Source organism: Ceratina calcarata, unplaced genomic scaffold (assembly GCF_001652005.2).
Source record: "Ceratina calcarata isolate Rehan_Ccalc_2016 unplaced genomic scaffold, ASM165200v1 scaffold310.2, whole genome shotgun sequence".
Classification (NCBI taxonomy): domain Eukaryota; kingdom Metazoa; phylum Arthropoda; class Insecta; order Hymenoptera; family Apidae; genus Ceratina; species Ceratina calcarata.
The window spans coordinates 472,390-491,019 of record NW_017153562.1 but is presented as its reverse complement, the minus strand read 5'-3'; the positions used below and the strand labels follow the sequence as shown (position 1 = coordinate 491,019).

Genomic DNA, 18,630 nt, shown 5'->3' with positions numbered 1-18,630 from the left:
TTTCTTCCGACGTCTGATTTCTTTTTAATTATATAAAATGCGTTTTTCTAAGGTACTGTATAGCTAATACATCCTTAAAGAGATCGTATTTTGCTGAACCTTTTGAAACGACGCTCGTTCGAGTTTCTGTTACCAACTTCGATTCTTCTACGTTTGTAGCCACGGGATGAAATTTCCCTTTGACTCGATTCGCTGCCTCCGACGTCGTTCGGCTGCGAGGGGGCTAGATCTCGTTTGTGTGCAGTTCGCGACGAGAGCGAAGCATACCTTTGCGACTCTGAACCATCAATGGGTAACAAATTCCCTTTACGAGATCGATTTCCCTCGACCGACTTTGTCATCGTCGATTCCCAATGCTAGACGAAGCCTCTCATCCAAGTGAAACTAGTTAAAAGAAACGTAGAAAGGATAGCGTTATGAACGTTATGAGCAGTTTTATAGTCGTTCGGGACCACTGTCTAGAGGGCACGAAAATAATTATACGACGTAGTTATAGTTGGCTCGAACGCGAGATATACGTCGGACGCCCAAGTTTGGTCAACGATTTCGTTCTCGGTATCCGTATCCATCCGAAAACTAACGTTTCCCATGAAACTATAAATTGTGCTTAACTGAGAATTAACGCGGCGCGGCGTATCTCGCGTTTCCATTAAAGCTACGACGCTACTGGCTCTTTCTCTCGCAGTTAATTCTACATGAACGATAGCTAAATGCCTCGCAAATCACGAAGATTCGCTCCCACGGCTGTTCCTTCGTTTACCCGTTTCATAATTGTCTGTTTCGTTTTTACCAAGGCTCGACGCTCGATATGAGCTACATAATTTGAAATTTATTTATTTATTTATTTATTACTCGGTCAGCCGGGACAGAGACTTCCGACCAAATCGGATCGATTCGACCATCGTGTACCACATATCATAGACATGATCATTAGCCACGCAATTTGCCATGATCCCGTTGTGACCTCCTGTCAACGTTACCAGCAATTACTCCTCGAACGGATGATCACGAGGAAGGTCGCATTCAATAAAATGATACATGCTCGATCCCGAAGGACGGACGGACGGACGGAACCACGATCTATAGTTCGTGGCGTTGTCATAATTGCACTCACTCAGCTGCGTATCGGGATTCTTTTTAATTAGATAGTATCGGGAATGGGGCAGGTCCCTCGGTCCGGTCTCGAACCAGGACTGGTTCCAGCCGTCACTTCGGGCGATAGCGAGCCGCGTTACTTCCTGAGCATTCGACGCGTTCAATCTCGATCGCGGCCCACTCGAGTCGATTTATCCGCATACGAATGCTGTACCGCCACCCGAGAAACTCAACGAATCTCCCCGATTACCTCAATTATCTGTCCGCCTCTTCCACTTTCGTTCCGGACATTGCGAGCAACATATTTTCAAATCCTGTCGACGTTCGATATACGATAACGACGCGAAGGCGCGCAGTGCGCCTTTAGATTCACGATATTAAATGTTATTCGAAATTGTTAGAGAGTCAAATGTAAGTGCCGCGAGAGTCTGCGTCGCGAACCTTCGCTTCTCCTTTCCCATACGGTAGGCGTAGGTAAGTACAAGTATTTTGGTCCCTTTCACTACCCGAAGCCGTGCACGGGGCACGAGCGAATCGTCTCATTAGCCGAGCCCGTATAAGGCGATCAATTAAAATTTTTCTCTCGGCGCGTAGCTGAGCGACGAGATCTTCTCTGACCGGACTTTCGAAAATCGTGTCTTTTTCTCTATGCACGTATGTACAAAAGAAATCTGATTCGATTCTTTCGGATCGACGATGAGCAGTGACTTTCCATCCAAAATCCGAGAGCCAAGATTTGAATATTCACTGCGAGCGAATCGCGTCGAAGAATTATATTCATGAGAATTGTAAAATGCTTCGCGTAGCGTTTTACGGATCACGAAACTATTCTTTTCTCTCTCTTATTATTCCCGGTATAAATTTCTATCGAATGAAAATCGAATAAATCCTTGAAAGCCCAGAAGTCTAACGCGAGTCACCCATCGCATCCGTATAGTCGATCGTGATCGAGCTTGGTAACGGGCTCCTGGACGAGAGGAGAATTTACTCGCTTACTCCCTCGCATGGCGATCGTTAACCGCGATCTTCCGCTTTTGGAGCCGAGCCGAGTCGTTAGCGGTGACAGTGGCCGACGCTGCCCGTCGCGTGACCCGTCTTTCCTCCGTTGAGCATTCGACGTCGCACGCGTAAATTATCGGTCGCGTTTCGAGATGTTTCGTTGAAAATGGTCAAAGACCGACGATGAGAAAGAGAGCGAACGAACGTTCGTGAATCGTTTGTATCTGCCAAACCGTTGTTCTCTTTCTGTGTAGTACGTATTCGTAGTGATGCTGGTATTCGTCCTGGAAGTCGGAGTCGGCGCCTTGGCGCGGCTCTACGAGGAACAGGTCGGTCCCGAATTGAAAATGAATCTTAATCGAACCTTCCTCGACAATTATTCCGTGAGGAGCAGGGAAACTTCAGCCATCGATCAGATGCAGACAGAGGTAAGCGCGAGCAGCCCTTTCACCGATCACAGAATTTTCTGACCTTCGCTGCACACGCTTTCCATCGATCTCTTTCCCTGACCGTCCTACTAGAAATTGATACTTTCGTATTTATTCGTATCGATCCTGTTGAATCTCAGTTCAAATGCTGCGGAGCGTTGAGATTCGAAGACTGGCTGGTCAGCGAGTGGCACAAGGACGAAAAGGTTCTCAGGAACGGAAGTCTCGTTCCCGACAGCTGCTGCAAGACGCCTACGGTCCTCTGCGGCAGAAGGGACCATCCCTCGAACATCCATTACACGGTACGTACAGTCATACATGCATTTGCCTCGAATGTTGGGAGTCTCGGGAAATTCGGAACTAGGAACGATTCTGCTTCAGGGTTGCATCTACAAATTTCTGGAGACCACGAAGGATCACCTGATAATCTTGGGTGCGGTAGGCCTGGGACTCTCCGTTCTCGAGCTTTTCGGCATAGTGCTCGGCTCGTGCTTGTACATAAAGCTGAGGCATCACTTTGACGACTGAGAATCTGTGCGACCAAGCGAGAGGAACGGCCGCTCCTGGTGCAGGTACATGCCGAAGGGTACCGGAGCCGTCCGAGCGTCGATTTGGGAGGAAGCGGACCGAGATGGCCAAAGACCTCCGGACGTTGGTCGTTCGCCGTGTCCTTAGCCCCGTAAAATGGAACTCGCAGAGACTCCTGTCCGGTTCTTTCCCTCGCGGCAGGTGGGCCTGCGAAGAGAACTCGAAAGGGAAAAGAAACGGAAAAGGTGAATTCGAACCGTCGCAATAATTTTCTCGGCATTATTCGACGAGAGTCAATGTCCAAAGTCGGTCTCAAAGCGAGAAGAACGGTAGCTCGCGTTCGTTGACTGACGTCTCTTTCCGACTGTCTCCTTTGATCGTTCGAGGAGAAAACAGACCCCCCTCGACGATACCTCGTCCCTCTCGAGACAGAGCGAACATCTCGATCGGTCTTGCACTGCCTCGTGCTCCACCTTTGAAACCATGACGATTTTGGATTGGACTAAACGTTTCAACGCTATTGATGCGCGGGACGTCCTTCCACGGACATCGACGATCCAAACTTTTTTACACGACGCTGTCTCTCTCTCCGCGGAAAACGATCGACGCGCGACAGCTCGTACGAATCACGCGCTGTCTCTCTTCGTACACTGCCGCAACAGACGCGTAAGGACGCGTTTTTACGTATGCGTAGACGCGTACACACGGGTCACGCGTATCTCTTGGATAGACAGCAGAATCGCGATCGAAACGGCGCTATTTCTTTGGGGCCAATCCCGATTTCTCGATCGAACGGTCCACCGTGTCACGTCCAGTACTAAAAAAAAGAACCGAACGGTCGAGACGTAAGCTGTAAACGTAACAGAACTGCGAAACAGTGCCTTCACGAATTAGGATTAAGTTCGAAGAAATATTTTCAATTCTATCGCATGATCGAGCAGGGAAGGCCGTTGGCGTTAGAAGCATCGTATGTGACTACCGTATTTCTACCATGTACGTATTTATGATGAAAGTGGAGGAATCGGATGGCGCGTCGCACTCGTCTGATTTCGTCTACCTTGTATACTTTATTTATTACACGATGACGCAACGATCCTTTGTTGGCCGTTTCACCTGGACATTTTTTCGATTTATCCGCGTGCTCGAGACTCGCGTCTCGGGACAAGAACGTACACGAATATACACATGTATACGTATTTTACTATTGCATCCACGATCGTGCCGTACGTTATTTTATTCTCAATGTTATCGTCTTCGTTACGTGCGCGTACCGTCTGTTAGAATTTAGAACTTTATAAATACTGTACATATATATACACATATATCGCATACTTTATTCTGTTACAAATAAATATGAAAAACATACATTGACGTGCGTTGCTTCTGAATCCCCGAGGAAATGAAATTAAAAAAGAATCGTACTCCTCACGGTCGAAATTACCGGTTGGAGGACTCAACGTCGTTCGTGTATTTCTCCATCGATCGGAGATACGTCAAGAACGAGTCGTCTTTGGTGCCGAGGGAAACAAACACCCAGGCGAACGTCACGAGTAAGTCTTTAGACGTGGTTATTTTTTGCCAGCTGCTTAAATCGTCTATGAGAGATGAAACGTCGGTCGTCTGCAAACAAATTCGTTTAGAGTCGAAGCACGACGTCTCGTTCTCCGGTCCTTACGTTCTCCCACGCGCTGAAATTGTTCCGATACTGCGTCAAACCCAATCGGGTGTCGGTTCTCGCACAGACCAGATGAAGGCAGAGAGCTATCAGATACAGAGGAATCGCGATCACTGCCCGGTCGTATTCGAAATATAACTCCCGTAGATGATCGACGTCGAAACGGGCCAAGTCGAATCTGACGAGAACACGGATTCAGAATACGTTCGATACTTGTGTGAAATCGTTAAATCGTGATTTACTTGTCGAACGTCGACACGACGCATACAGCGATGAGAAACGAGAACGCGTTCGTATAAATCTCGCACAGGATCGAATACTTGACTATGAACTCTGTAGAGACGTCAAAAAATACATGTAGCTGTAATACGAATAAACGTTAGGAAGACTGAAAAACGATGATGGTAGAACGATCTACGCACCATCGCGCAATGCATGAGCGCCATGCCCGCCAGTAGACCTTGATGAAAGAAGCCGGTGTTCTTCCAGAGTCGTTGGATCGCAATCGCTAATCTTATGGGTGGTGCGTTTCGATCTTCGTCTATGTTTTCCTCGGACGCGCGTTTCCTTTCATCGCGGGATTGATTCATTTTTATAGCGCTGAAGCCATCCTTGCGCTGCACGTAAACCTTGTCCGTGACCAACACGGGGAGAGGCGATTGATCCTCGTACTTGGTTCTCGCGTTCTCTTGAGATCTCTTCAAAATTTCCGTGATCGGTAATTCGTTCGTTCGCTCGTCTGAAACGCGATCATTTTTAAAGAGTCACCGGTATTCGCGTCGTGCCTGACTCACCGTCCCGTTTTCTTTTGGACCGTTCCGGTTTCACATCGCTGTCGCCGTGAGTCTCGTTCGAAGAGCCCGAGGAGTCTTTTTGCTCTTCATCGTGATTTTCGTCTTCGAGACGATGTCTTCGCTTCTTCCGCCTGTCGCGTCGCCTCTCGCTTCCTCCGTCGACTCTTTCGCGACTCTTTTTCCGGATTCTCCGCCTGTGAAACCTGTGCGAACCACCCGAGAGCACCCGTTCGATCTTTCGCGGACCTCGCCGAGACCCATCGATTTCTTTTAAATCGTCTCGCGGTCCGAGGGGCGTGCTTTTCAATCGCGGCGAATCAGCGGTCGCGAGGGTTGAAGATTCTTCGCTGCTCGAACGCCGCTCGTTAAACAAGCCTTCCGGCGTGCTCCGTCGCCGGGAAATTCCTTCGTCGAACCGATTCATCTCACCGTCTCCCCGATCGCGTAAAAACGTGCGCTCCTCGCGATCGCGGAAGTATTCATGTTCCAAACGCGATCGTTTCGCCGGAAACTGTGCAACGTTCCGCTCGGTTCCGCGTCGCCCGTCGGTCCCTCGTATTCTTCGTTTACGTGAGTATCCATAGTAACGGTTTGTTGTCGCGTCGGAAAAGATCGATGAGCAACGAGTTCATAGGGTTCATAGTCCATACACGCGTGAAACACGCGCACATCTTATTCTCTTTAGAGGATTCGAAGGTCTTATGGCACAGGACAATAAACAGTGGACGATAAAAATCAGAGAGCTCGCTCGAGTTTATTTCTACGAAGGAAAACACGTGTACTACGTTTATTCGATAAATAAGTATATATATTGTGTATATATATAGTGTAAATACATATCGTGTAACGTCCGATCGTTATTAAACATTATTTACAGAAGCACGTGGATCCCCGCTCTATACTGTACAAAATAATAAAGCAAAAATAGTTATAAGATCTCCAAGTCGCAGTGCCGAATCTCCGGGTGTTTCTTCTTCAGTTTTAATTCCATCCTGTCTATCTCCCCGCCAACAGTGTCGACGATAGCTTCGCCATGTTTTAACATGAACGCTTCCAGCTCGTCTATGTTTTTCATCGCTTGTACGTCCTACGAATCAGACCAACGATCGAGTAAGATATCACGCCAGTCGCACCGTGGCCGTTCGACTATTACCTTTAACATTTCGACCATATCGTTCTTCTCCAGATAAGATCTCGTCAATTCTCTCCCGTCAAAGTCCAGCTCGGCCTTGTACCGAACCAAGTTGTTGCCCATATCGATACCTTTCACATCGTAGATCGCGCGAACCTAAACAATCAACGATCATTCCGTTTCCGCTCACCGGTCAACTTGACGAATATTTACCATTATGTCCGATTCCAATTCGGCGTTGATCTTATCGAGATCTTCTTGAGATATACTTCTGCCGATGAGAGCAGCGGCGTTCGTGTGTATTATGAAACCGGCCACTGCGCCCAGCAGACCGCCGACCAAAAGAGATCCAATCGAGTCGAACATAGGATTCTCCAAGTATGAAGTCAAGCCCATGCAGCTCGCCGCGCAAACGAGACCAAGAACCTGCACGGAGACAAAGAAAAAAAGATACGATTGGTAATCGTAAGATTCTTTTTTCCCCGTTGCCGCGTACGTGAAAACACTTGCCGCCGCGAGATCTTCCATGAGCACGACATTCACAGAAGGATCTTGACCTCCCAACACGTATTGCTTGAACGTCTGCCGCTTCTCCTCCGCTCCTTTCTTGATCGATTGTATCGCGACTAATAAAGTCGCGCCTTCGGACACCAGAGAACCGGCTAGGATGAAGTACGCCCAGTAGAACGATTCCACCACGGACGGATTCAGCAGGCCGTGGATGCCGTGATAAATCGACAAACCAGTCCCGACGCAAAATATACCGACGCCAGATATCAGAGAGGAGACGTATTTCATATTCGTGTAACCGTACGGGTGATCGGGATTAGGAGTCTGAAACATGCGTATAGTTCGTTCGTTCGTGATAGATCCGACCGAGATAGACACGATCGCTGACGCTTACCTGTACCGATTTGTGTATGCCGTAAGCCAATATCAACTGGTTGCACGTGTCCGCGGCGGAGTGCACGCACTCCGAGAACATACTGTGCGAGCCCGTGTACAACCACGCACACAATTTAAATAAAAAATTGCTGCCGTTGCTGAACAAAAGAGTAAAAAGGAACGTTAGATGAGAAATAAAATTAATCTCAAACGGCGTACGTACATCACGATAGCGGTCAAGACCACCTTGCCGGATCTACCGAACAGTCCTTCCTGTTCGACGAACTCGGCTTTGCTACCCATTTCCCGTCTGTAGTCTCTCAGTCTCCGTTTCACGGTAAATATATCTGGAAACAGACGGGCCGTTTACAGTAAGATGGGACGGAACTTGGTCCGCGGTGTCACCGTCCTTACTTTGCTGATATTGTTTCTGCGAGAGTTCTTTCTTGAGCAGCTCTTTCGCCAGAGCTTCCCGCGAGCCCCAAACTTCTAACGCTCTGAAAACCAAACGTAACTTCTGAATGTCGTCCGTACGAGGAATCGTTTTTTAAACTCACTTAGCTTCCACGTCTTTTCGCCAGTAGACGGTGATCGGTGGTTCGAATTCGTACGGTGATCTTCTCTTCGTTTTTGGTATGTTCTCGAGGTCGGACGGCTTTAATAAAAAATCGGACATGGCTCTTACTGGGGTAATGAAATTACGTTCTAGAGACGATGCACTCTTGTCCATTTTGATCCTCTTCTTGACGACTATAATGTGAGAAACGATAGAGATATAAGAGCCTTATTACTCGGAACTTTATCTGTACCTTCGGGCTTCGACTCCTGTGGCCCGTCAATCTTTGCTTGACCATCATCCTTAGCTCTGACGTCCAGCTTTCTCTCTTTAAGCTGGCCCAAATTTTCTTTTTTCAATTCTATTATCCTCTGTTGCACTTGTTCATCACACTGTTTACGATCTCCTCCTTGTTCGTCTTTCTGCAATCTCGCTACGACGGAGATAGGACGTCTGGACGTCGTGACAAGGAGCCACCTCCATTCTGGTAGGTGTTCCGCTCCTTTTGCTTTCGCGGCAAACACCGGGCTGCTCGCGATTACGTGCAGTTTGCATCTCGCACTGTAGTTACACGTAATCAAACCGGTATGTCTTTTTGTACAGCCTACTTGAAATATGTATAAACAATCTTTGTTACATCGGCTAACGTTATGAATCAGTCTGAGAAGATTGGGAGCTCGTTGTAACATGTTTCCAATTCTGTTCGAACGTTTGAACGCTCGAACGCTGGCCTGGCGGTGTGGAACGATGCAACCTTACACAGGAATGTGTCTAACCTACCAGGGAAATTCACTGACGCTCAAGTATTTTCGGATAGTTGGAATTTCTTTTCGTGGGCATTGCCGTAGTAGAATTATCAGTCTCTTTTGTGAAACAGAACGATAAACGGAACGGTCGCGATTCCACAAGTTACGTGTACGCAGATCGAATTCGAAGACGAAACATACCTTCACCTTCTTTCACGTTTATTTATATTTTATAGAATTAAATACATTTCATGGTTAACGATATATTAAAGTACCGGAATACTATTCAGTGTTTAATGAGCTTTTATACATATAAAACCGTTTCGGTGTATCCCGAATAGAACTGTCAGAAAATTAAACTACTGTCCGACGGTCCGACATCATCGGTCCGACCGACATCGGAAAAATCAGAGGGGAAGTGCCGATTAGAGATCTCTGGTGGCAATGTTCTGAATTTGAACCAGATGGATTTCACCACAGTGCCATGCGTGGAAGATCCCCTGGGCTCGCGGCTCGTGCGATCTTTTATTTAGTTGATCTTTTAACAAAAATCTGAATGTAGGAAATGAACCAACAGACTCGGAGAACGATACTTGTGTATCGTAAGCAAATTTATTTAAAAAAGGATTCGAATTACAGTTGTAAAGAAAGTTAAAAGAGGATATAATAATAATAGTAATAATAATAGTAGTAGTAGTAGTAGTAATAATAATAAATATTCTAGTACGCACACGGAAATTTTTAAATGGGAATAAATAATGAGAATCGCCTGTTCGAGTCTGTTATCATACAATAGAAAATTACGTAGACAGGGCTTGAATTTTTCCTTACAATGTTGCGTAATAAAGATAGAGAATGGTTACACTTGGACGAAAACTATATTTCTTTCCATAACATATAACGTTATACCTATAAAGGACGTCGCATAAAATACAAAGCATCGAGATTTAAAAAAAAAAAGATCGGTTCTCGCCGTGAGACGGAAGAGTAACTAATGGATTAAGTAAAAGAAGATGATTAACAGTACGCAATGGGCGTCGGATACGTATTGGAATCGAGCGGATCGTTTTAGTCATCGTCACTTGATTGGCTACAGCTTTCACATCAAAATAAATAGATCGACAGGTCGTTTGATGTACGAACCTGTAGCATTAATATCACATAGAAGTAACGCTTTAAAGCTTCTAAAGAGAGGTCCTGTCGTATATCGTATATAACTCAATCAACTCGATCGCTGTGCCTCCAAACACGTTCCAAACATTTCCTAACGTCCGTATCGATGATCGTATTTATAATATCTGTGGTAACGTACAAAAAAATGCTATATGTACATAACATGCAATCCTCGAGAAGACGATCGAATCATGGTCGAAAGAACGATCGATGATCGCGCTAAAAAATTTCACACCGCTTTCTCCAGCTTTCCTCATGCCATAGAAATTGTAACATTGATTCCTAGATTTCCGTTGTCAGCAAATAGTTGCGCGATCGACGTGTCGAACACGAGGCAATCCGAATTTAAAATCGCCGACGACACGCCTTCGTGAATGGAACGCGGCATGGCTTCCCACGTCAGGCGTCTTTTGTGTCCGTTCAATTCTAATCTGTCGAACATCAAATTGAAATCGCATTACATCGCGAGGAATCGTCGGTCGCGTAGCTCTTGCTCCATCCCCTCGCCTGGATGCTCACCTATAAGCAAAGTTTTCCGCCTGTTTCCTCGAGCCGATCAATTGAACGATCGCGAAGAATTGCTGATGTCCGTCGTATTTTTCTTGTTTCTCAAGCACCAGCATGAAGTGATGACCGAAACAAGACTGCATCATTACCCAGTCTACCGCACCAGGGAGATTGATATCGGTCGCCAAAAAAACGATGTCTTCCCCTGCGAAGGAAGAGGGGAACCAATCGTTTGATACACGTTCCTCTCGTAACCACGATGAGAATAATTACCTTGGAGAGTCGTGATGCTCTTGTGACTCATGACGAGATGGGGCATCACTTGTTCGAGGGATCCTTGCCACTTACAGGAAGCGCCTGGGCAAGGACAACTGTATGGACGGAATTCGCACGCATCTTCGTGATCTGCTTTCTCGGTGTGTACCAGTGAAACGGTGCAACCGCTCGTTGAATATTTGCAAGGGAACATCACGTTTCCTGCTACCTTCTCCATGGCCAGATTGCGGATATTACCTAGCGTCGATGTGAAATTTTGATCGAGGCGCGCTCTTTTCTAAGATCGTTTCTTCGACGATTCGTACGTACCTAACGGGCCTCTACAGGTAGGACAGCAGTTGAGCTTCGGTCTACAATTGCTACAAACGAGGTGTCCGCTCTGGCATTGTAAGATCGGTGGAAGAACGTAATCAAAACAAACCGGGCACTCGAAAAGGCTGGCTAGATCGGTCGAGCTGCTCAGCGACGATACAGTAGACGCAGAGGAGCTTGCAACACTCCTCCCTCTTTTTCCTGAATTGATACTTAATTGGGACATCTTTTTCTTTTATTCTACGTATCGAACGAGGACACTCTGCCTTTCAGTTTGCCATCTGGTCTTCAGTCCACGAGACGACGGTCCATTCAAAACAAAGTTTTACGCATTCTTAAACGAATCGTCCACCCTGTATCTGGAAACGATCGAAATTTCAGCAGCGTGTTGTCGTTAGACGATCAACAATGCGTGAACTCTGACGACGTTCATTCTGTCTTTCGGATACATTTCTAATTATGTCGCAGCACTTGGACAAGAGCTAGCTTCGTTCATCTCCTTTTCGATTTGACGCGTGTGCATTCGGTAGGAATACACCGTAACGTATTCCGCGTATTTATAACCAGTTGACATTGAAATAACGCGTCATAGTTTGATCAAGAGAAACGTTTGTTGAAGGGATGATTTCTCGTAAAACGGTTACAAACAGCTTCACGAGAAAATTCGTTTACAATTTGCTCCGCGTAAGTAGCGAGGAGATGACAAAAATTACATTGCTCCGATCACGCGACCATCGATCTCGTGTGCATCGTCTATCATTATTTTCGGAATGAATCTTCGGAATGAATCTTCCCTCGAAGGAAAACTTTGTCAATTTTTGAACGATATTGCGGCGTAAGCGAGTCGCCTGTCCTGAAAAATAGCGATTAGCGAACAGGGAAACGTCAAGGAATATACGTAATAACATCGTGAAGCGAGGTACGGAACTCTCGGAAACGCGAGTGACCGCGACACGAGCGAGAGCGAGAACGAGAACGATTGGCGATTGACAAACAATAATAATACGTAAGAAGAACGTGTTGGATAAACGTGAACACAAAATTGGTTTGATACGATCGTTAAACGTTGAACTTACCGAATTGACAGAGATATCGCGGGGTATGTCACTGGGCGAGCATGTACTGGCTTTCACGACTCGATTTTCGGATCGAGAAAACAATGAATCAAAAGTATCGGAGGGAGAGAAAAGGCACTTGGAGATGAGACGAGAACGCGAACGGGAACGAAAACATATAAAGTAACGGGCAGAGGTGATACGGCAATAGGCGAACGTTGTTACGAGAACCACTCGAAGAGATTTCATGCGACTAGTCTTCGAAAATGTTGCACGAAATGCTCCCAACGATACTTCTTGGAACATCGATGAAGAATAAATAAAATCGAGACCACGAAAGAGGCTACATCGTGGATCCCCTTGGCCAGGCGGGCAACGTCGATCGTAACGCGACGCGTATCAATTCTCTACCAGACATAGTAGGAAACGCTTGCTCCTTTTCGAACTTTCGACTTCGACGCTCGTCTACGCTTCTTGCTTCCCACAAAATGACCCGCACCGACGCGATGACACTGTAGTCAGCTACAGTCAGCTATCCGAGTGGTACGTTCATCCGACTACATACTCCGAAGCCCCCGTTCTCGAACTGCGGCTGCACCGATTGCACTCAACCAAGTCAATGCAAGTCAACCAACTGCACGAACTGCACTGCACGTTCATCCGTCCATCCATCCGTTTGCCGTTTACATACGTCTTACGAACACTCTAACATTTCATGTCCGTGCAAATGCACACATGCAACTACACCGTCTACCCACTAAGCCGCATTCTCAATTCACTCGCCTTCGCTGCCTTTGTGCCTTCTCTTCCGTTTCTGTCCCGTCTCTTCTGCGTGCACATGTTGACGATGACCACGGTCTACGTACATGCGTTTGCGTACATGCCTGACGCAAGAAGATTGTCGATTCTCGATCGACCGGACGTTTTTCGCGATCAGTGGAATTTCAATATCTAATATATACTTGCTCTATTCTAGCATGACGAAGCCATCTCACGGTGAAATCGTAGAATAATCGACGATACAACCAAAGAGCAATTTCGGAATTTGAAACAGTTTGCAATTAACTTTGTACATAGTTTAGCCATATGCCGAATTGTTATCGTTAACAAGAACTTGATTAGCGACCATTGTCGAAAGTAACGAGGGACTTCTATACTTGTTAAAAAAAAGATATGACAGTAAATAGAATTTTCAAGTGATGAATATTTTATTTTTTTTTTTGTTATAATTAAAATATACATTGTGTCATGGGTGAAACAGGCGAATAGTAATCAATAGTAACAAAATATTTGTGTTATTTCCTTTAATTTCACAATCTGATCTTTTATATACGTATATATATCTTTGTTTCTTCTTCCCATATGCTGCAAATATGGTATACACAGTATACAGCTTTAAATTCAAAAGTACATTTAGTTTGGCTCGATAATAGTCAATCGTGTTTAGAATCGAATGGGAAACGTGTTGTTTGCGCGTACGTATGTATCGTCGTGAAATTCGTTTAAGCCAAACTATCAGTTCTTTTGTAACATCTGAGAAAAACTTGAATGTTTAAAGCCTTGTCAGCCTTGTGTGTGTAATATAATTTCGATGTACCTAGATATATCTCACAATCCCGTATCTACAGTTAGTATAATTCGTTTGTCGAATCTTTTTCTCTCTATCTCTCGCTCTCTCGTTCTTTCTCTCTCTCTCTTTCTCTCTCTCCCTTTCATACGAGACATCATAGTATCGGCTGTCGAATTCTCTAGTACTCGTATCGTGTCGGACGATACTCTATGCATAAACAGTCTTCTTGCGATATGAAGAGCAGTCTTTGTACACCAGACAGGAACAACTGTTTGATGCAAATGCAAAAATGTCCCTTAAATCAGAGTAATCTTTTTTACTCTTATCGTTTAGTTCCAATGGCTTAAACATTCCGTTGTTTCGGCGTTCGGTAAACGTTTCTCACGTAACAAGCTGTAATCATTTTTACCATATTCATAGTTGTGTATTTGCGTGACACAGGAGTACACGAGCGTAGCGATCTCAGATTTTATAAAATTAACCTTTCAGTATCTCACGGAGAATGGACAGGCTGTGGGAATTATCGAGCAGCAATAAAAAAGAAAGAAAAGAAAATAACCGGGGGCGGGGGAAATCGTAAATCGTATCGATAAAACTGTAAAAATGATTACGAAACGATGCGCGTGCCACCGTATGATTATTGCTCTCCTTACGTGACTTTGAACATTGATTTTTCTTTTAGAATATCTCCTGATTTCATTCCACTCGCACACTCTTCGCGTATCTACCCAGGACGTTAACGTATATATGAATGTATATATGTATATATATATACACATATATATATGTGTGTATGTATGTATGTATATATATATAATATATTTTAATTATATTTATATTGAAATAACTTCATCTTTCTCTTAATGCTTACTTTCTTACGTACTATTTCGCACACGTGTACATACACCGCTATGCATGCGCGTACACGTATATACATGTGACATACAAAGATGCGTATGTCTCTTACGTTACCGTTCGTACTCGACTCGGATAAGTTACAGGACTTACTTTAATATATAAACAGTCATAGATGATATTAGATAATATATGGTAGGTTACAAATTGATGAGGAAGTACGTTTAATTAGTAGTACGAACCATTGGTCCATGTATGGTAAATTTATTTAATATCTATCTCGCGTGTCTCTTAACTGGGACAAGTGTTTTCCGTTGCTCAACTGAAACTGTTTATCGACGTAAAGTCCTATTAGAAACGATACTGCGTCGTTGTGTTTCTATAATAATAATAATAACATCAAGCATATATGCATAATAAACAATACTTTAGTAATGCAACTTAAGATACTAAAGAATAATTAGAGTATTAAATTATAAGATATACATGTTATATTTCATAGTATTATGAATCATGAATAGAACAAGAAAACGGGAGTAAAGCAATCGTCCGATTCATTTGCCTTAGACACATGATTTCTATCTAAGGCAGAAATAGTTTCGATGATCGAATCCACGGAACGTTTCGACTATGATTAAAATACTTGAACGTATGCAAAAAATTGTTTGTTCGTGACGCGTCTCGACACAAGTCGGCAAAAACACGATACTTTTGTCTCGATAAATTACATCAATCGCAAATTAATCAAAATTCACGTGTTTCTTTTTCTTTCTTTCTTTTAGTAAATGTACATAGAGCTATCTAGTATTTTACAGACTCGACGCGCGTAGATCAAGAGAATTTGGGTCTTTCATTGACTGCGCAAGCTTTTTCTTATCCCAAATTTCCCCGTCTCATTGTCAGTCTCGGACTGTACGTATGAACAAAGTTGATCTACTCCTTAACGTGTTCTCGCTTTATCACCAAGTTTCAAGCTTGTAATCGTTGATAAATTTGACTTTAATACGGTTGATGTCTCTGAAATTGGCGAGGTCCCTGACCATTTCCTCTAGGCTTACCTTGAGTCCCGTATCCCATGTTATCGTACCCGTCGTACCCCGCATAATCGTAGTTCGCGTACATGTCGTCGTATCCCCCTTGGTATCCGTTACAATATTCGGGAATGTAACCGTAGCCTCCACCGTATCCGTAGCCATAGCCTGGCCCCCAAAATCCTTGATTCCTCGGGTCCACGTTGACTCGGACTTTTTTCACGTCTACCTCCTTCCCGTTTATCGTTTGTTTCGGGGTCTTGAGTAATTTATATACAACTTCCTTCGAGTCAAACGTTATGAAACAGAATCCTTTTCTCTGATTCTTTACTTTGTCGAACGGTGTTTGTAGTTCGACTATAGTACCGTATTGTCCGAAATAATTTGTGATATCCTCGTCGGTTATTTCGGGCGTGAGGCCACCCACGAAAATCTTCCCGTGTTGAGGCTTTTTGCTAACCCGTTTCGGATCCACCTGAGTCAAACGGAATTAAAAAAAAAAAAGTTTACGGGGAACGCGTACGCATTATATCCGGGAAAAATTCAACGAACCTTTCTCTTATTGATGTAATGTTCACCAGAAGCTAGAAGTTTGTCGATCGTTTTTGGATTGGTGAACACCATAAATGCGAAACCTCGGGAGACACCGGTATATGGATCAATTTTAACCGAGATGCTCTCGATCTCGCCAAATTTCCCAAAGTGATCTCGTAATTCTTTGTCGGTGGTGTTACGCGATAGACCACCGACAAAGAGTTTGCGTTCGTCATCTTTGCCTGGTATACCCGCGGTGGCTTGTTGCGTTTCTTGACTCCGCTGCTGCTGCTGCGGTTGCGATTGTTGAGATTGTTGCTGCTGAGGTTGCTCGGTCTGTTGCTGCTGCTGCTGCTGTTGATTCGGTTGGCCGGTACCCTCGTTTTGGGCTTGATTCTGGTAACAGTCGACCGTCGCCATCGCGTGCCGTTTACAACTCACCACGTAAAAACCACCTCGGGAAAATACAACGTGGCCTTCTCGTATCGAGATCGGATCGGTGAAAGCAACGAAATACTGCGCACCAGAATAATTTCGGAACAGTTGGCACGCGTCACAGTCGGTTCTTATGGTGAACCGGTGCCGGCTTACGACCGAAAGAAAGAGAGTCAGCAACAGTTTCCGATTCCCTCTAAGCCCCTATTAACATCGGCTCATTCGCTCTTTCCAATGTAACCCAATTCGATTCCCCAATCGCAGCGAACGTTCCAACAGGCCGCGTCGGAAATGCCAGTTTATTTCCGGTAATCGTTTCGTTACTAACATACATTCATTTTTTTAATCGGCTTGATAATTCGCCTCTTCACGTATTTATCAGCTGTTTAAATTCATTTATCCTTTTTCGAACGCCCACCCGCGCGCGTAGTGGATCAATGTCCAAGGTCCTTGAGTACTGGCCGACTCGAACAATGCACGAATACTCGGAATACCTTTGTTCCCAACTGCGAGATCGCGGCCTTCATTCGTCGAGAATCATACGATTCTATGAATTATCATTAATGATTACCAAGATTACGCTTTTTGCTTCGTTAGCCATTCATTCTCACCGTCGCTGCAGGGACGTGTTTCAGATTTCAGGTTATACACGATGCACGTATACTTGACTGCATGTATACTCATCGTATCATGCTGCTAGATTAAAATCGTTAAATACATATGGATGCGCGAGATACGCGAGTGCGTTTGGAGCAATGAATTTCGCAATGACGTTTCTCATCTCTAGAAGCATAAAAAAATAGGGCATTGCATTCGTTTGACGAAATTTTTTAACACATGTATTTGCATGATGTTTAAAGTCGTTGCTTTCTCAGTACATACTTGTATAAATATAGAAGATTGTATAAATAAAACGCAGGCCCTCGAGAACCCCGGCTTATCTTTTCTTCAGTCTTACAGTTTAAAAATAGCATAAGGTTCTACGGGTAGACCGACGCGTTGTTAATTATAGAGCGTATTTATTTCTATCGGTGATACAAAAATTGTATGCCTATTAAAAGCACAGCATTTTAAACAATTATAAAATAATAGATACATGTGAGTTCAGCCCTCCTGACGCTTATGCGAACATTTACATATATGCTGATTTGATTTCTCATAGGTTTGGTCCGTAATAACTACTCGTAAGTTCGCTCGATGGCGCTCATGGCTTCTTGTCAGAAGCACGGTCGTATTGTGGAGTTAGGGGACTGAGAATGGCCGTCGGCAACACTCCACGAGTTGCAGTGCTCTGGCGTCGCAATGTGTATTCGGAGTTAATTGAAAATAAAGGAATTAAACTGGAAATATTGATGAATTTATTTTAATAGCTGGGGCTTGCAATTGTACGTGCTCTATCATTTAATTAGGTTCCCGATTTTAATACGAATTCTGATTAGGATCGTAGTTTTAATTTCAGCTTTAATGATGATCGTGGTTCTGGATTCAATTGGATTTTGACAAATATTTGATCAAATAAAAGATAGAGTGAAATACTATTTCAAATGAACTCTAAATAATGAATCAAATAGAGAAAAATTTTTTGTATGTCCAAGTACATTAACCAAATGATTATTTGAAATAGAAAGTTCCTCTCTTCTCAGCGCAGCGTCGTAGCGCGTGCAACTGAGTGAGGTTCGAAACGGGATGCACTGCTGCGCATACGCGATTAGACAAAGGGACCCATGCCGCGATTATCTCTTTTCGTCCTGCTGTCGGCTTCTCGACCGGGACGCTGAACGCGCGATCTATTTTATGCTGCTCGCGCGCCAGCGCATATTTAAAATGCAGCGGGCTTTATTCATTTTCTGATTACAAATGAAATCAGTGACAAACGTGATAAACTTTATATACATAAATTTAACGCAACGTAAAAGACCGTGGTTCGTATCCAACGTCGTCGGCGTAGCTCCGTTCTTTTTATACTTCCATTTAAACGAGAATCGCCGATGTTCTTTCGTTCAAATGAATTAATCACTTTTGTCTGTTCTTTTTATTCGATCAC

At 44.4% G+C, this 18,630-nt stretch overlaps 5 protein-coding genes across 14 annotated transcripts in view; 1 reads left to right on the top strand and 4 right to left on the bottom strand.

Moving 5' to 3' along the window:
• Nucleotides 1-4,415, top strand: part of LOC108624425 (CD151 antigen) — a 24,880-nt gene extending 20,465 nt beyond the window's left edge. For all 5 annotated transcript variants that reach the window (XM_018023699.2, XM_018023698.2, XM_018023697.2 and 2 more), the window contains 3 exons: nucleotides 2,349-2,522; nucleotides 2,663-2,824; nucleotides 2,904-4,415. In XM_018023699.2, the coding sequence (XP_017879188.1) occupies nucleotides 2,349-2,522; nucleotides 2,663-2,824; nucleotides 2,904-3,050 (483 nt within the window). In that variant the 3' untranslated portion in view covers nucleotides 3,051-4,415. The remainder of the gene's footprint in view (nucleotides 1-2,348; nucleotides 2,523-2,662; nucleotides 2,825-2,903) is intronic.
• Nucleotides 4,416-4,471: 56 nt separating this feature from the next.
• LOC108624424 (uncharacterized) lies at nucleotides 4,472-6,153 on the bottom strand. Its single transcript, XM_018023695.2, has 5 exons — nucleotides 5,520-6,153; nucleotides 5,148-5,464; nucleotides 4,968-5,086; nucleotides 4,726-4,903; nucleotides 4,472-4,670 (listed from the first exon to the last, which is right to left on the bottom strand). The coding sequence occupies exons 1-5, from the start codon at nucleotides 5,941-5,943 to the stop codon at nucleotides 4,488-4,490; spliced, it is 1,221 nt and encodes a 406-aa protein (XP_017879184.1). The 5' UTR covers nucleotides 5,944-6,153; the 3' UTR covers nucleotides 4,472-4,487.
• A 101-nt stretch (nucleotides 6,154-6,254) lies between these two features.
• Nucleotides 6,255-9,264, bottom strand: ZnT49B (solute carrier family 30 member 9). The gene is made up of 9 exons (XM_018023693.2): nucleotides 8,346-9,264; nucleotides 8,094-8,286; nucleotides 7,951-8,033; nucleotides 7,760-7,883; nucleotides 7,556-7,694; nucleotides 7,162-7,485; nucleotides 6,865-7,077; nucleotides 6,673-6,807; nucleotides 6,255-6,606 (listed from the first exon to the last, which is right to left on the bottom strand). The coding sequence occupies exons 1-9, from the start codon at nucleotides 8,779-8,781 to the stop codon at nucleotides 6,448-6,450; spliced, it is 1,806 nt and encodes a 601-aa protein (XP_017879182.1). The 5' UTR covers nucleotides 8,782-9,264; the 3' UTR covers nucleotides 6,255-6,447.
• Nucleotides 9,265-9,697: 433 nt separating this feature from the next.
• On the bottom strand, nucleotides 9,698-12,878 carry LOC108624525 (E3 ubiquitin-protein ligase SIAH1). 5 transcript variants are annotated; one of them, XM_018023910.2, is made up of 5 exons: nucleotides 11,820-12,878; nucleotides 11,104-11,465; nucleotides 10,792-11,031; nucleotides 10,531-10,723; nucleotides 9,698-10,442 (listed from the first exon to the last, which is right to left on the bottom strand). In XM_018023910.2, exons 2-5 carry the CDS (start codon nucleotides 11,330-11,332, stop codon nucleotides 10,265-10,267), a joined length of 840 nt encoding a protein of 279 aa, XP_017879399.1. In that variant the 5' UTR covers nucleotides 11,333-11,465; nucleotides 11,820-12,878; the 3' UTR covers nucleotides 9,698-10,264. The 5 variants fall into 5 exon arrangements, with proteins under 5 accessions (XP_017879399.1, XP_017879397.1, XP_017879400.1 ...); XM_018023908.2 differs by having other exon boundaries at nucleotides 11,104-11,959; nucleotides 12,183-12,878; XM_018023911.2 differs by having other exon boundaries at nucleotides 11,104-11,954; nucleotides 12,183-12,878.
• A 570-nt stretch (nucleotides 12,879-13,448) lies between these two features.
• LOC108624520 (RNA-binding protein squid) lies at nucleotides 13,449-17,258 on the bottom strand. Of its 2 annotated transcripts, XM_018023903.2 has the most exons (3): nucleotides 16,170-17,258; nucleotides 15,645-16,092; nucleotides 13,449-14,965 (listed from the first exon to the last, which is right to left on the bottom strand). In XM_018023903.2, exons 1-3 carry the CDS (start codon nucleotides 16,569-16,571, stop codon nucleotides 14,919-14,921), a joined length of 897 nt encoding a protein of 298 aa, XP_017879392.1. In that variant the 5' UTR covers nucleotides 16,572-17,258; the 3' UTR covers nucleotides 13,449-14,918. The 2 variants fall into 2 exon arrangements, with proteins under 2 accessions (XP_017879392.1, XP_017879390.1); XM_018023901.2 differs by having other exon boundaries at nucleotides 13,449-16,092; nucleotides 16,170-17,257.
• Nucleotides 17,259-18,630: the final 1,372 nt, after the last annotated feature.

Bases quoted from the DNA above. Each gene is read 5' to 3' on its own strand.
- ZnT49B (XM_018023693.2), bottom strand. From the start codon at position 8,781: ATGTTACAACGAGCTCCCAATCTTCTCAGACTGATTCATAACGTTAGC. The intron at 8,287-8,345 runs GTACAGATAAAG...CTCACATTATAG, and splicing joins ACAGGAGTCGAAGCCCGAAG to TCGTCAAGAAGAGGATCAAA. The intron at 6,808-6,864 runs GTAAATATTCGT...TTGATTGTTTAG, and splicing joins AATTGGAATCGGACATAATG to GTTCGCGCGATCTACGATGT.
- LOC108624424 (XM_018023695.2), bottom strand. From the start codon at position 5,943: ATGAATCGGTTCGACGAAGGAATTTCCCGGCGACGGAGCACGCCGGAA. The intron at 5,087-5,147 runs GTGCGTAGATCG...TTCGTATTACAG, and splicing joins CGCTCATGCATTGCGCGATG to CTACATGTATTTTTTGACGT. The intron at 4,904-4,967 runs GTAAATCACGAT...TGTTCTCGTCAG, and splicing joins GTCGTGTCGACGTTCGACAA to ATTCGACTTGGCCCGTTTCG.
- LOC108624525 (XM_018023910.2), bottom strand. From the start codon at position 11,332: ATGTCCCAATTAAGTATCAATTCAGGAAAAAGAGGGAGGAGTGTTGCA. The intron at 10,724-10,791 runs GTAATTATTCTC...CTTCCTTCGCAG, and splicing joins GAGCATCACGACTCTCCAAG to GGGAAGACATCGTTTTTTTG. The intron at 10,443-10,530 runs GTGAGCATCCAG...GATGTTCGACAG, and splicing joins GCGGAAAACTTTGCTTATAG to ATTAGAATTGAACGGACACA.
- LOC108624520 (XM_018023901.2), bottom strand. From the start codon at position 16,571: ATGGCGACGGTCGACTGTTACCAGAATCAAGCCCAAAACGAGGGTACC. The intron at 16,093-16,169 runs GTTCGTTGAATT...CGTTTGACTCAG, and splicing joins ATTACATCAATAAGAGAAAG to GTGGATCCGAAACGGGTTAG.